The sequence below is a fragment of the Apiospora aurea genome (assembly GCF_038362705.1).
Source record: "Apiospora aurea strain CBS 24483 chromosome Unknown utg000006l_segment0_segment0, whole genome shotgun sequence".
Lineage (NCBI taxonomy): Eukaryota > Fungi > Ascomycota > Sordariomycetes > Amphisphaeriales > Apiosporaceae > Apiospora > Apiospora aurea.
The window spans coordinates 2,536,770-2,550,805 of record NW_027117393.1 but is presented as its reverse complement, the minus strand read 5'-3'; the positions used below and the strand labels follow the sequence as shown (position 1 = coordinate 2,550,805).

The 14,036-nt window shown below is 52.9% G+C and overlaps 6 protein-coding genes across 6 annotated transcripts; 1 reads left to right on the top strand and 5 right to left on the bottom strand.

Annotated features, from left to right (window-relative positions):
* Positions 1-844: 844 nt before the first annotated feature.
* On the bottom strand, positions 845-2,626 carry PG986_009368 (Vacuolar ATP synthase subunit B; the record flags this gene model as incomplete). The annotated part of the gene is made up of 4 exons (XM_066845590.1): positions 845-1,658; positions 1,723-2,057; positions 2,131-2,348; positions 2,440-2,626. The coding sequence occupies 4 exons, from the start codon at positions 2,624-2,626 to the stop codon at positions 845-847; spliced, it is 1,554 nt and encodes a 517-aa protein (XP_066697988.1).
* An 893-nt stretch (positions 2,627-3,519) lies between these two features.
* PG986_009367 (hydroxymethylglutaryl-CoA lyase) lies at positions 3,520-4,711 on the bottom strand (the record flags this gene model as incomplete). The annotated part of the gene is made up of 2 exons (XM_066845589.1): positions 3,520-4,362; positions 4,430-4,711. 2 exons carry the CDS (start codon positions 4,709-4,711, stop codon positions 3,520-3,522), a joined length of 1,125 nt encoding a protein of 374 aa, XP_066697987.1.
* Positions 4,712-5,752: 1,041 nt separating this feature from the next.
* Positions 5,753-7,107, top strand: PG986_009366 (Membrane protein; the record flags this gene model as incomplete). The annotated part of the gene is made up of 2 exons (XM_066845588.1): positions 5,753-6,472; positions 6,538-7,107. The coding sequence occupies 2 exons, from the start codon at positions 5,753-5,755 to the stop codon at positions 7,105-7,107; spliced, it is 1,290 nt and encodes a 429-aa protein (XP_066697986.1).
* Positions 7,108-7,212: 105 nt separating this feature from the next.
* Positions 7,213-8,785, bottom strand: PG986_009365 (pectin lyase fold/virulence factor; the record flags this gene model as incomplete). Its single annotated transcript, XM_066845587.1, has 6 exons — positions 7,213-7,305; positions 7,383-7,474; positions 7,506-8,006; positions 8,061-8,191; positions 8,252-8,333; positions 8,383-8,785. 6 exons carry the CDS (start codon positions 8,783-8,785, stop codon positions 7,213-7,215), a joined length of 1,302 nt encoding a protein of 433 aa, XP_066697985.1.
* Positions 8,786-9,657: 872 nt separating this feature from the next.
* Positions 9,658-10,092, bottom strand: PG986_009364 (uncharacterized protein; the record flags this gene model as incomplete). The annotated part of the gene is made up of 1 exon (XM_066845586.1): positions 9,658-10,092. One exon carries the CDS (start codon positions 10,090-10,092, stop codon positions 9,658-9,660), a length of 435 nt encoding a protein of 144 aa, XP_066697984.1.
* Positions 10,093-10,377: 285 nt separating this feature from the next.
* On the bottom strand, positions 10,378-13,049 carry PG986_009363 (uncharacterized protein; the record flags this gene model as incomplete). The annotated part of the gene is made up of 4 exons (XM_066845585.1): positions 10,378-11,627; positions 11,690-11,835; positions 11,885-12,012; positions 12,312-13,049. The coding sequence occupies 4 exons, from the start codon at positions 13,047-13,049 to the stop codon at positions 10,378-10,380; spliced, it is 2,262 nt and encodes a 753-aa protein (XP_066697983.1).
* Between the last annotated feature and the right edge of the window lie 987 nt (positions 13,050-14,036).

Sequence of the window (14,036 nt, the reverse complement as noted above, 5' to 3'; positions counted from 1 at the left end):
CTTCAGGCCTCGCTTCTACCATGGTCTGTCACACGGGAAACAGGTGGCTGGGTTTGTGACTTTCGTGTATGTATGTATGTAGCCCGTCTCCCTAGCATCCAATTCAGCTTGGTCATGAGGCCGACTTTGTGCGACCTATGTATTATCAATGTCCATCGGAGATGGAGGAATGTAGCAGCCTAGCGTAGTCGTCAACAGAGTAACATCTTCGCTGCAAGATATGTACAGTACATGCACCCAGCAGCAAGGGAAGCTTCCAAGTGATGTTGCGTATTGGGCCCGTCAGATGACATCTGCACACTCAACGCCGGCCACCACAGCTCGCCCTTGTCACGTTCGCCTTGCAATCTGCTTTCTGTTACTGCCTCGCAGTAGACCCGAGAACATATACTACTGGTATATTTCGGTCCGAAGGCGCTGACGAAGAAGCTTTCACACAGGACCCGGAACCCACTTGTAGAACGAATGTATCCAGGTGAAAGTCGTGTGGATACAGCCAGACGACCTATAAGAGTCGAGATATGGGTGTGGACTTCCAGACAGAAACCAAGGTTGCTCCCAGTACGGAGTAAATGATACCTGCTACTTGAAGCAGAGCAACAAAGTTTCAGATTCATCAAAGGAAAGATGTCAATACCAAACAGGCAAAATCGATAAACTAACCATGCTATGACAATGCTATACCATTGAGGGGTCAGTCGTAAAAGACCAACTATGTGCTTCCCTCTCTGGACCCTTTCACATCAGCACGGGAGCAACTACCAGATCAACCATTGTACGTCAATTATCCATTCTACAGAGACTTATACCATACACACGCGCGCAGCACCTCCTATTTCGTCCCTTATGCGTCAATCAAGTTCTCCTCCTGTTGCTGTTCCTGCTGCTGTGCGGCCTCGTCCTCCGGGTGGGCCTTGTTCTTGCCTTTGCGCTCGGCCGCCGAGCGCTGGTAGAACTCCTGGATAACCTTGGCCGGGATACGGTTCAGAAGCTCCTTGGGGTAGATGCGCAGCAGGCTCCACGCAATATCCAGGGACTCGTAGATGCTTCGGGACTCGTAAGCACCCTGTGCGACAAAGTTGCGCTCAAACTTGTCCAAGAACTCCAGAGAGAGCTTGTCCTCCGACGACAGAGCCTCCTCACCGACGACTGCCTTCATGGCCGCAGCATCACGACCGATAGCGTACTTGGCGTACAGCTGGTTGGACACATCACCGTGGTCCTTGCGCGTCATACCCTCACCAATGGCAGACTTCATCAGACGGGACAGAGACGGCAGCACGTTGATGGGCGGGTAGATGCCACGGTTGTCGAGTTGACGATCGACGTAAATCTGGCCCTCGGTAATGTATCCCGTCAAATCGGGAATAGGATGTGTGATATCGTCGTTAGGCATGGTCAGAATGGGGATCTGAGTGATGGATCCATTGCGTCCCTCGACACGACCAGCGCGTTCGTAGATGGTGGACAAATCCGTGTACATGTAACCGGGGTAACCACGTCGACCGGGCACTTCTTCTCGGGCGGCCGAGACCTCACGCAGAGCGTCACAGTAGGCGGTCAAATCGGTAAGAATGACCAGGACGTGCTTCTCCAGCTGGTAAGCGTAGTATTCGGCGGTCGTCAGCGCCAGACGAGGTGTAATAATACGTTCGATTCTGTGGTGGCATCATTAGCGATCAAGTTACAGCAAGGGCATCATCAGCAAGGCCATCAACTTACGTAGGATCGTTGGCAAGGTTAAGGAACAGAGTGACACGCTCCAGACTGCCGTTCTCTTCGAAATCCCGAGTGAAGAATCGGGCCGTCTCCAAGTTAACACCCATGGCGGCGAAGACAATGGCGAAGTTGTCTTCGTGGTCGTCGTGGACGCCCTTGTTGGTGGCGCCCTTCTGCTGAGCTTGCTTGACCAGACCGGCCTGTCGGCAAATCTGGGCGGCAATCTCGTTGTGAGGAAGACCGGCAGCCGAGAAAATGGGAATCTTTTGGCCACGGGCAATCGAGTTCATGGTGTCGATGGTCGAGATACCGGTGGAAATCATCTCCTCGGGGTAAACCTAGTATCGTGTAAGCAGCCGAAACTTGTACGACGGAGAGGCCGCCGGGGCGGTGGTTCGTGTGTATACTTACTCGGGAGTAAGGGTTGATGGGACTTCCGTTGATGTCCAGGTACTCCTCGGCGAGCACCTTGGGTCCCTTGTCGATAGCGCGTCCCGAACCATCGAAGATACGACCCAGCATATCCTCAGAGACGCCGAGCTTCAAGCTCTCGCCAGTGAACTCGACCTTGGTCTTCTTGACATCGATACCGGTGGTGCCCTCGAACACCTGCACGACAGCTCGGTTTCCTAATGTACGCAGCTTGGTCAGTACGGCTGCTGTCTATATATCGCGCGTACGGGTGTTTTAAGCCGCATCCTGCCCACTATAATTACTGACCTCGAGCTTCCAGGACCTGACCGGATCTGACAGTTCCATCGGGAAGCGTCAGACTGACGATCTCGTTGTATCTGGGGAACTTGACATTGTCGAGGATGACCAGCGGGCCGTTGACACCGCCGACGGTGTTGTACCGAAGGCGCGGCACGACCGAGTAGGAGGACGACTCGCGGGGGTCGAGCGACATGGCTGCGAAAGGCGGGAGGGAGATGCTATCAATAGGAAGAGGGATTCGGATTGAAGTACGGGAGCTCGAAGCTCTGCAGGTCGTCTGGGAGCGACGATGAGGGGCGGGATGTCGAGGGGGAGCAGATAAAGTGCTCTTGTCGATGGTTGGAAGATCAAAGCACGGCAAGCTTCAGACAGGCATGCACTGTAGTCCGTTGGAGCTTCCACCGACCAGTCGCACTAGAGCGTTGACGTCGGGTTTCCTGGCAATGAGCAATGGGCATGGCCTGGGCATGGCCTGGGCAGAAGGCCTGGGAGGCTTAGCCGCCAGACTGCGCTAACGCTGATTCAGGCAAGGAGCTCAGATCCAAATCCAAAACCAGGCCAACCATCTCCAGCCTCTCACCCTCGCCTTCGTACCGCATGACTCTTGCACCTATTCCTCGGTCACTGTATTTGCAGGTAGGAATTCACTTTATATGTTTCAATCGTTCAAGCATATCGTGGGTGTACTTGAAGAACCAGTGTTCAATCATTCTGTGGTGAGCTACTGTGTTGGCTGTTGGTGAATTGTAGCTAAGTATGGACTCTGGAGCTCTACAGTAGCGTCATATAAACCACCAGAAGACAACAGCCAAAACGGTAGTCACGGAGTATATGGGGCTTTACAGCTACGTACTTTGCATAAGTTGTCGCAGCAGTTCCCTCATGTCCCTACCTAAGTAATCATTGGAACATGGCAGGTATATTTACAAGCTAAACTCGTGTCTTGATCCGACTGCTCGCGGACATGTGGTTTGGGTGACGGTACCTCATCAGCTAGGTCACGATCGCAAGAATTGTGGAGATGACTACTATGATGTTTACTGTGCATTTCTTTCTAAATCGGGTGGTTTAGCTATGCACACATACTTAGACAGTCTTCGAGGTGGCATTTCTACGCGCGCCCAAGACCGCCTTACCAACAGCGGAATCGTTGGGCTTGCCAATCTCCCTGGTGATCCAGTCGCCAATGTCCGCGACCGCATCCAGGCTGACGCCGGTGTCCATGCCGAGGCTTTCCAGGAAGTAGACCATGTTCTCCGTCGCCACGTTGCCCGTGGCCCCGGGGCTGTAGGGGCAGCCGCCGAGCCCGCCCACCGAGCTGTCAAAGGTCCGGATGCCGTGCTCGAGCGAGATGGCCGTGTTCACCAGCGCCTGGCCGTACGTGTCGTGGAAGTGCATCGCGATGTCCTCGTTGCGGATGCCCGCCGCCGCCATGCAGCGCAGGAGCTCCTGCGTGCGGGGCGCCGTGCCCATGCCCGTCGTGTCGCCGAGCGAGATCTCGTCGGCGCCCATCTCCAGTAGAGAAGTGGCAATCTCTGCGACCTTGTGGGGGTCGACATCGTAGCCCTCGAAGGGACAGCCCAGCACGACCGAGATGTAGGCACGGGCGCGGAGACCCATGTTCTTGGCCCCTTGGATCACCGGTGCGAACCGCTCGAGGGAAGTCGCAATGTCGCAGTTGAGGTTCTTCTGGGAAAAGGTCTCGGTCGCGGCGGCAAAGACGGCCAGCTCTACTGCTGGCTTTCCAGTCTTGTCTGTCCCTGCGAGGGTTTCGGCTTGCGTCAAGTACGACCCGGCGTGCTCTTCGAGGATTGCCTTGGCATTCTCGAGGCCTTTCACATTCGGCGCGAGAAAGGAATAGGTGACGGGTGTAGGGGCCGAGATTCGCTGCCCAAGGAGATGCTTCATAATCTCACTCGAGCCATCCATCTGCGTAGTACGGTTAGTAAGATGCGGGCTCCACGCAGGCGGAGAGTGTGGTTTGTGCTGGCCATACCTGAGGTACCCATTTCGGAGAGACGAAAGAGCCCGCCTCGACCGTGGTCAGGCCGGCTTTCGCCAGCCTGTTGATCAATTCGATCTTGGTCTCGCTCGAGATGGACTTCTTCTCATTCTGGAGGCCATCCCGCGGCCCGACTTCGACGAGTCGTATGTGGTTGTTGGAGGCCGGTCGCGGATTCTTGACGTCGGAGGCTGTCGCATAACATCGTAGGTAGGGGGCGCGCAAAGCCACCCGTTGGCGGGCGGCGAGTTGGATCATGGGTCGCACGGAAGCCATTGTGAGTTCATCGCGGCCGAGGACGGGTTCTTCGGCCGGTATATGTTCGTTGCTAGTCTCTTGTTGAGCTGCTGGTCGTTGGCAATTGAAGGTTGGCCGAGGTCACGACGGAGGGGGGAAGCTCTTGGAAGCTTGGGAGCTCCAAAGCCGGAGATAGCCGGTCATAGTTAGTGTGGTGCGGTGCGGTGCGGTGCGGCTCAGCTGCATCACGCCGGGAATCTGAAATCTGGGGAAGCATTGATTAAAGAAAACAACACCCTCCAAATTTTATATTCCATCGTCAGCACAACCTCGAATCACTTTTATCCAGTGTATTCACGTACGCTTTCCTTGAGATCAGAGCTGCCATCCTGAATCTGCTATCAGCGCTCCAATGCCAGAAGTGTATCATAGGCGGCAGGACTCTGGAGAGCAATCACCAGTTGCCACGCCACGCTGGCAATGTGACACCCACCAGGAGAGCGTCCCAGCAAACGCAGCATTGGCAATTGGCTTTACTTTGCGTAGCGCTCGCTGGCCGGGGTCCGAGCCAGCCCATAATACCACGGGCTGCCTAATTTCAAGACGATGGCTTCTGTTAGCTCTTACCTGAAATGCCTGAACGACCCCTGCAGGAATGCGTTCGGGCCACTCTTAAGTCGCTAGCGTTACGTAACCTGCTTTGCTTTGAAATCACCGAAGAAGCCGTGAGTTCGCTGTCTCAGAATGAACTGCTTTTTAATCATGTTATATATACCCGTCTGGTCTGTTTCTTCCTTCTGAAAGGCTGTCGTGAGTATTGCATATCTGCCGGTATGGCGACAAACGACGATACGTCAGGCCGCGCAGAAGCGCGTCGGGACCGGGCCCTCCAAGAGACGAACTTTGAGTCCTCGGCAGCTGTGGAAAACGCACCGTCCGTCAGCCATGACAGCGAAAATCCCAATGGAGCTGCTAATAATGGTCCTACACCGTCGAGCAACGGCAACGCGTTGAAGACCTCCGCGCCCCCGGCAAGCACAACTCGAGTGCTTGCCCCCCGACTTGCTACGGGGTACGCTCATGGTCCTGATGGCTATGGATCATGCCGTCGTGGCTATACGGTCCTGGGACCACGGACAAGCGCATGAATCCGAGGGCGACAGCACGCCGGTCTCTGAATGGAATCGCCCCATCGGCTACATCATCAGAACCTTCACTCACCTCTGCGCCCCCGGTTTCACCTTTCTTTTGGGCATGGGGGTCGTGTACTTCGGACGGTCACGCACGCGACTGGGCTGGTCGACATACCAGATGCTCCGCCACTTCGTCATCCGCGCGGCCGTTTTGACCCTCATCACAGTGTTGATGGGGGTCGTATTCACCGGAGGAAAGATCTGGTTCCTCAACGCTGTACTGTTCGCCCTGGCCATTGACTACGTTTTCGCAGGTGTCTTGTGGCTCCTCCTCGACAAGATCGAGACAGCCACGACCCAATGCCTCAAAGACTACTTCAAAAGAAACCACGAGAGCGGCGAGACAACGCCGTTGCTCGTTAGCAGCTTGGAGGGCATCCGAAATAGCGATAAGGCATCAACTCGCGCCATCGCCATCTCCTGGCATTTCAGCAACGGCATCCTCGTGGCCCTTGCGGTCGTCACTGCATGGTGGAACGTCTGGCTGTCTCCCACCCATGGCCATTGCCAAACAGAGAAATCCAGCACCACCCAGGATATGACCGCTCCCGGAAACCCGATGGTGGATATCTGGTTCTGGCCCATCATGTCGGGCCGTATCATGTCGGTGTTTCCCCCATGGCCTGGCTCTCCTTCGCCATCATGGGTCTGCTGTACGGCCGCCTCGTCCAGGTCCGCCCCTTATCCCCCGCCCGGCTCAACTCGTCGACCCTTTTGGTCGCTCTGGCTTTCTTCCTTCTCTTTGCCTTCACGAGAATCTTCCGTTTTGGAAACTTGTCCGAAGGCTGCCTCCACATGCCCGAACACATTGCCCACCCTGATAGAAATCCCTACTTGGCTTCCGTCCCTTCGTTCTTCTACGTCATCAAGTACCCACCCGATGTCGCATTCGTTGCCTACACCATGTCGGTCAACCTTTCCCTGCTTGCGCTATTTGGCGCTCTGCCATCTGGCGTCACTAAACGCTTCACCATCCTCCTTACCTACGGCACTTCGGCCCTGTTCTTCTACCTTGTTCACCAAATCATCTTGTTCTCTGCTGGTGCCGTTCTTGCGCGATTCTTTGGTCGCGAAACGGACGAGACGGACCCGTTCACGGGTCAACCCGCTCTTGTTGTAGAAAACATCTGGATATACTGGGGCCTGTGGGCAACTGCCTTGGCGATACTATACCCTCTGTGCAAATGGTACGGTGGGTTCAAGAAGACGAAGGGCCCGGATTCGATTTGGAGATTCTTTTGATAGACTGTAAGATTATATATTTTGATAAATAGACTAGTGGGTACGCTGCTGTAATTAGACCGCCATGTCCTGGAAGGACGAGAGCACAATTGGGTTCTTTCACACTCAAGACATGACAATGGTGCTGTTGGTACATGCAATACCCATACCCGATATTCCATTCAGGCCAGTGCATTCCATCTCGGCTGGTTTTCCCTCCTGTGTTGGTTATCTGGTTAGCGATGCGGCACTCCCTTCATGTTCTTTTGGGATAGGCAGGCAATCCTTGTACTTACATAAGCCTTGAGATCTATGTTACTGAAGTGGAAGTCCTTGCAGTGTTTTCCATCGGCACAGAGCAGATAGATTCCTTTATCAGTACTCTCCCCTGCAATGGCTATTAGTCCAATGACACACACGACGAGATGGGGGGTCGAAGAGATATTCACCTAGCGTTGCGCTCCAGCAAGGATCGCTGATACAGCTACCATCCTTCAGAATCTGCCCCGTCTGCCCCACGAAGTTCTCCCATCTAAAGTTCGTCGCGTACGCGGCCAAACTCAGATTACGGCCCGGCGGCACCCCCTTTTCCTGGTCGACGTAGTTTTCGATGAAGTGGATGGGGTACGACGTGTTGCGGACGGTGAAGTTGCGCCAGGTCACGTTGCGCAGGTCGCAGGTCGTGCCGAGCGAGCCCTTGAAGCGCGCGCCGATGAGGGAGTCCTCGACTACGGCGTTCTCGAAGAGGTAGTCACCCCCGGCCCCGCTGGCGCAGGAGACGGCGATGCCGTGGCCACCGGACGAGTACATGTTCCGTACGGTGACATTCGTTGTGGGCGGGGCGACGTTGATCAGGTCGTCGCCGTTGTAGATGGTGAAGCCGTCGATGAGGGAGTGGCTTGCTGACATGTCGATGCCGTCTTGGATAATGTCATTAATATGCAGCAGTCAGCAGGGAGACAGTGGTCGCCTACCGGTGTTGAATGGGAACCCATCATCTGAACCTGCGTCGATCAGAGTGTCTGTCATCCACACATGACTGCCTCCCATCGAGAAGACCCATGCGACTGGTTTCCAGACCTTCAGGTTTCTTGCTCTGAGATAGCTGCATGACTCTCAGTATTTCGTGGACATAGGATCCTGTTTAGTATGGTACTTCTCTTACTCGACTTTCAAGGAGAAGAAGTGCGGTCGCCCCTTGTTCACGCTGTTCTCAGCACCGCCCGGCCACCACAGCTCTCCGTGCCCTAGTTATTTGGTAAGTCGTGTTCAAGATACACTTGTTGAACTACGAACCAATGAACCACCCCTCTTTTGGATCATCGCTACCTGTCAGCGTGACATTGGTGCCTTGAAAATTGATCCAGCGACCCGGGTAGACACTGGTGTCAGCGACCACCGATTCGACATAGCTGACGTTATCGGGCAACGACACATTGCCATTGAAGACGAACTCGACATTGGTCAAGGACTTCAGCTGCAACGGAGTCCATAGACTGTATGCAGTACCCTTCTCGAATACCACACGGGAGTTGTCGCCACATTCGGCCGTGGTATTCACGATATTGGGAGTGTCGTCCAGTCCTGTTTCGTTCTTAGGTACCACACAGGTCTTGACACCATCCAGTGCCTCAGGCAGCCAGTAGGCCGAGGCATTGCTGGCGAGGACCGAACCAAGCAAAGCCGCTGAAGGCTTCATGACTTCTTAACAAATCCTGTTGATGGGACGTCTGAATTGTGCTCGGCGATTTTCAAGTTTTCGGCTATCGATTCCTTTTGTTCTCTTGTCGCAGTGTATCGGCCACCGAACCGGCGGGTTCCTAGAGTCCCAATTCTCAACCCGCCGTCGACTGTAAACTCTTGCGGTAAGTTGAGATTGCTATCGTCATTAGATAAGTCGATAGTTCGAGGGAGAGATGGGGTGTTTATGGAATGGTACGAGTCCCACAGTCGATATATCCTAAGATTGGCATTTCTCCGCGAAATTTCCACCAATCGGCAGAAGATGTAGATTGGCTGGCGTGTATATGCAGTAGCTTCAAGCTCCAAGAGGAACGTAAGGGGGAAAAATCGAAGTGTTTTCTCGTTTGATACCCGGGCAACAAAGTTCGTGAAACCCATAAATTTCTCTGGCATCCAAAGAGGTGTTGAAAAGGAGGTAAAACCTCCCCTTCAGAAACGAAGAAGACGAAAAAGGCTTCGAGACGATGAAGTATCACACTTGAACAGTGGGAGGACCTGCCATGATTGAGTTCCTGCAAACTCGTTCTCAGCCTCTTCCCAGTATTCTGCTCAGACCTTTGCCTTTCGAAGTTGACTGATTCGAGTTCTTCCTTGATAAAGACGACCCTACAGGCAGTTCTGGGGGCGACAAAGACCCGTTCAAACTACCCGAGGAAGCGCATGGGACACCAGATGTCAATACCTGGCTGCTTCGCTTGGTGTCGTACATTTTATTGAGGCTCCCCAGAATCATTTTGTACACGTCTCCAGACACTGGTTCGTGATCGATCACGTCCCTTAACATCCCGTATCAGCTTGGGCCAATGAGGTTTTAGAAGTTTGGGGATCTTACCGTATGTCATACTTGCCTCCAAGCTCGTCGTCAAGCCTTTCCAATTTCTTTATCCCTGCTTGGCCGAATGAGACGAACTCGATACTGAACCATCGAAGATTGGTAGATTTCCTCTCTATCGTGGCATTGCGGAGGAATTCGACGATGGACGTCTCCACATCCTCGTCCGAATCAGTGCCTTGCCATAAGCCGTCAGTGAGTAAAATGAGTGTCATGGCTTTCGACGTATCCCTGAGGTACTCCGAGAAGATCTGGCCAAGGATCGTGGCCATATCCGTTCCAGTCCTCGAAGGATCACGGGGTTGCAGAGCCTCTTCCTGTACTTTGGCAAACTTCTGCAACAATTTTCTCACAGGAGCATTGCTGGCATTATGGCTTTTGCCAATCGTAAATTCAATGTCGAGACCGTCTTTATCGAGACTGCCAATCATTTTTGCAAGTGTTTCGAGCGTGACCCTCATGGCTGGCCAATACGGTTTCATCAACCCTCCATTGTCAATAACGAACTTCTATTCCCTAGTTAGCGGCAGCAAAAGCACACAATACGTCGTAACAACTGGGCTCTTACAATGTCTCTGTTCACAAGGAAGGAACTCAAGTAATCATCCTTCTTACTCCTCAGGCGATCAAGGAAACTTCTCCTCTTGATGGATTCGAGTTGAATACAAACAGGCCAACTAGGATCAACGGGGAAACTGGCTGGCGGACTGGCGGCTTCATTTGAAAGTGTAGTGCCAGTAACTGGTAGGCTTCGACATGGTGGTGAGGGGTCGATACCAAAATCCCATGCGACATCGCGAAATGTAGTGCGAGGATCCAGTCTGCCTGACCTTGGTGGTGGGGAGACCCAGTGGCCATGTACTGTTTATCTGTGTCGTCAGCTTGCTGGGGCCAATCGCTTCTTTTGGGCGGTGTCTCGTCACGAGTAGGCTCGGTCTTGGAGGTGCTATGAGTATCGAGAGAATTTCTTGCTGGGGGGGCTCAGCAATATCTGCCGCCCGAGCAGTGATGTCCAGCTCAGGGATTCCTGCCTCTTTCAACGATGGGACCTCTCCTAGACGATCCGCAGGGTCAATTTCGGGCATTGTTTCAGGCGATTCGCATCGTGCAATGACGATATCTGGTGGCTGGGAGGCCTTGGGGTTTACGTCATTTCTCAGCTCAGGACTTTCCGGAATGGGGACTGGAACAATTTTCGGTCGTGGCTCGTTCATAGGAACAGCGTGTACAGGGCGTGCCTTGTCAGAGCTGGGCTCATCCACCCTTGACGATGAATTTGAGGATGCACCGATGTGGCCCTTGCGAGAAACCCTCATACTTCCTTTCGCTTGTCGCCAAAGATCTGAACTCTTCAGCCTGGTGGATTGGTGGCTATCGTGCGCCAACATGGCTCCCGATGATCGTTTGCCGGTCTGGTTTGTAGAGCGTATCTTAGCCGTATCGCCTTCCGTCTCTGCCTCGTCTTCGACTTGAGCCACTGCATCCCTGATGTGGTCACTGAGCGGTGCCACTTCTCCTCGCGTAACCTGGATCTTATGGGTAGCCTTGACAGCAGCAACATGCCCAGCGAACTTGTCAATCAGTTCTCGCGATGTTAACCGTTGATGAGGCACACTCTGAAGCATTTTAGTGTCAATGAGGTCTAGAATCTCCGAGGTTATGGTGTCCACCTTTCGCATAGAGGCTCGGCGATATGCGTGCCATTCCGTCACAGCGCTCAGAACACGCTGGCCATCGTGGAAGGCGTCGTCGGCGGTTGGGGTGCTTTTGGCATGAGACTCGCGTAGTTGATTGATGGCATTTTGACGGAGCTTGTCATATATCAACACACCTTGGCAGCCAAGGACAACCCATGTAGCAGCTACAGAAAATACGCATCCGAGGGACCAGATATCGATTTTCTGGGTGTAGCCAGTTCTGGTGCCACCCCGGCGAGTGCGGCGTTTTATGTCCGTTTCGGGAGCTCCTATATGCGAAAGGGAGGTCAAATCAAGTGCATACCCGATTCGGAAGAAATTAGCATCTTACCATAAGTCTCCGTAAGGCCTACCAAGCCAGTGCTGGGCTCCGGTCCGTTCTCATCTTTCTTTCGGAATTTCGCAAAGCCAAGATCAGCAAGCTTGTACTCTCCGCGAACACGTAAAATGTTATCCGGTTTGATGTGGGCATGCCACCTGTTTCTGTTAGGATCGGTCGTGGTCTTGCCTCGGAAAATTAGCTTACCCATGAAAATTCACCGAGTCACCAAGCTCTCGTCGTACCTTCAGGTTGTGAATGCTTTCCACTGCTTCTGCGACTTTGGACAGGTCTTCCCAAAATCCCACAATGGATTCGAAGGAGCTAGGAGGTCCCTTTTATGACAAGAAGAGCTCTTCCAGATCAAAGTCGCCGTACTCTAAAAGGAGGTTCGACGTATGGACGACCCCTTTGTCATCAGTCTCCTCTTCGATCTCGTATTCCCCCAAGTATTGGACCATGCCCGCAAGACCCTCGACTGCTAGGTAGTTCTGTTTCTCTCGATTGAAAACTTCTTTATTTTCAATAGTGAAGGTTGTCAAGGCCATTGAGTAGCACTGTCTCTTTATGTTAGCTCAGACTTGGAAAGGGTGGTATAGCTCTTTAACAATCAAACATTTGATTGCATACTTACCTTTCCGTATTGGGGGTCGTCATACTCTGAGCGCTTCAGCCTATCCTTGAGTTCTGATGTCAGGATTCTATCTTGCACCGCCACCTGCCATACTTCAGCGGTCCCGCCCTTGGTATTAATGAGCTGGCGTTTGCAAAAGGGGCTGACCCATCGGCCTTGGTGCGAGTCCAAGTAGACAGCAGACATGTTCAAATCCATCTTGACACGCTCAAACATGAATCTCATGTCATCGAAGTTGCTGATCAATCTGTCGACGTCCTGCACGGCGCCTTGTAGTTCGTGCTTAAGCGCGTCGAGGCTAGGTAGTGTCTCGTTTCGCAAATTTCCGTCCGTTATATTGAATCTCTGGAAATGGTGTATCAGGAAGCCACAGTCGAGATTCAAGAGGATGGCGAAGACAATGTAGCAATTCCGGCCGTCCTTTCCAAGATCACTTGCTTTTGAACGGCCAGGTTCATTGCGCATAACATGATAGCTATCCTGCGCGGCGCTCAGCAAGGCAGCAGCGTTGGTTTGTTCTGATTGCTCTTTCTTGAGGAGCATCCAATCAACTATCTCGCCAGTGTCGTAGAAAGTCTTAGTGCAGCAGTACATGTTCCTGCCTGCGTCCTCGTCATTTGTTCGACATGAGTCGGAATTGGTTCTATGCAATCGGCATGCGTGATACTTCCAATCGTTTTCGAGCTTTGACTTGAAATTCTCCAGAACGGAGAGCGTTCGCTGTAGACGTTCGTCCATGTTGCCCGTTCTTGATTGCAACTGTCTTGGGACCAAGGGACAGGGCAATGATGTGGTCGTTGATGATCGAGTATGGAATTCGGTTGAAGGCAACGGGTGATTAGCTTGATGATCTTCAATCTGTCGAAACGTGGTTTCACTTTATTAAATGCAAGTTATTCGACCCTTAGGAAAGTGCGCAAGGGAGTTCACTAGATGAATTAATGGCGAGATTGACTGAATGCAGACTTCAGCTACCGCAAGGCTTCGACAGCGCGCCCGTCACCAGTTACTTGCCGTACCCTGTCTATGGTCGCCCGTGTAGCTTTTCTAATATTGGGGGCCGGCTGCAATAGAAGGCCGCTTCGGTTCAGCAGCTGTGTTGTCTTCGAGTCTTGCAGCCTCCTCTTGGCCTGCATACGAGCAACCAACCTTGATTTAGGTACCCCAAATGTCATCTCTAATAGAAAGAGACGACACGGTACATGATGACCTTACCATCATTCCCATGTGGCTTGGTTCATGATCTATGACCCCGCATGGTTTGTCCAGTTCGTCTGACGCCTTCAGAATTACCGGCAGCCCACCATCCGTTGCCGACTTCCAAGTACCTCAGCGGTAGAAGAATTGCTTTGTTCGACACTAAGTACTGAAGTTTGCGAAAAGGCAGCGCAGTATTTACAGATGCTGCGTGGCTGACTTCCTGGAACAGCCAGCCGTCACTGCCTGCTCTGTAGGTTACATCAAATGCATCTACCGTACAGCCTGGCTTATACTGCCACGATACAACGGCAGCCATGTCCGCTGATTCTGTATCCAATTGGCTTCTGCATCCCTGTGTCTTAGCCTACACAGGCGCTACCTACATGTACTAAACCTCAACCGTGCCGCACAGTGTTACACCGTAGCAATTATCCCCCTCCCGTGAGGCTCAAGTCGGCTTTTCGGGGTCTTTTGAGGTCCCATGGGAAACAAGACCACACAAACTTGAAGCATCTGCTGCCATTT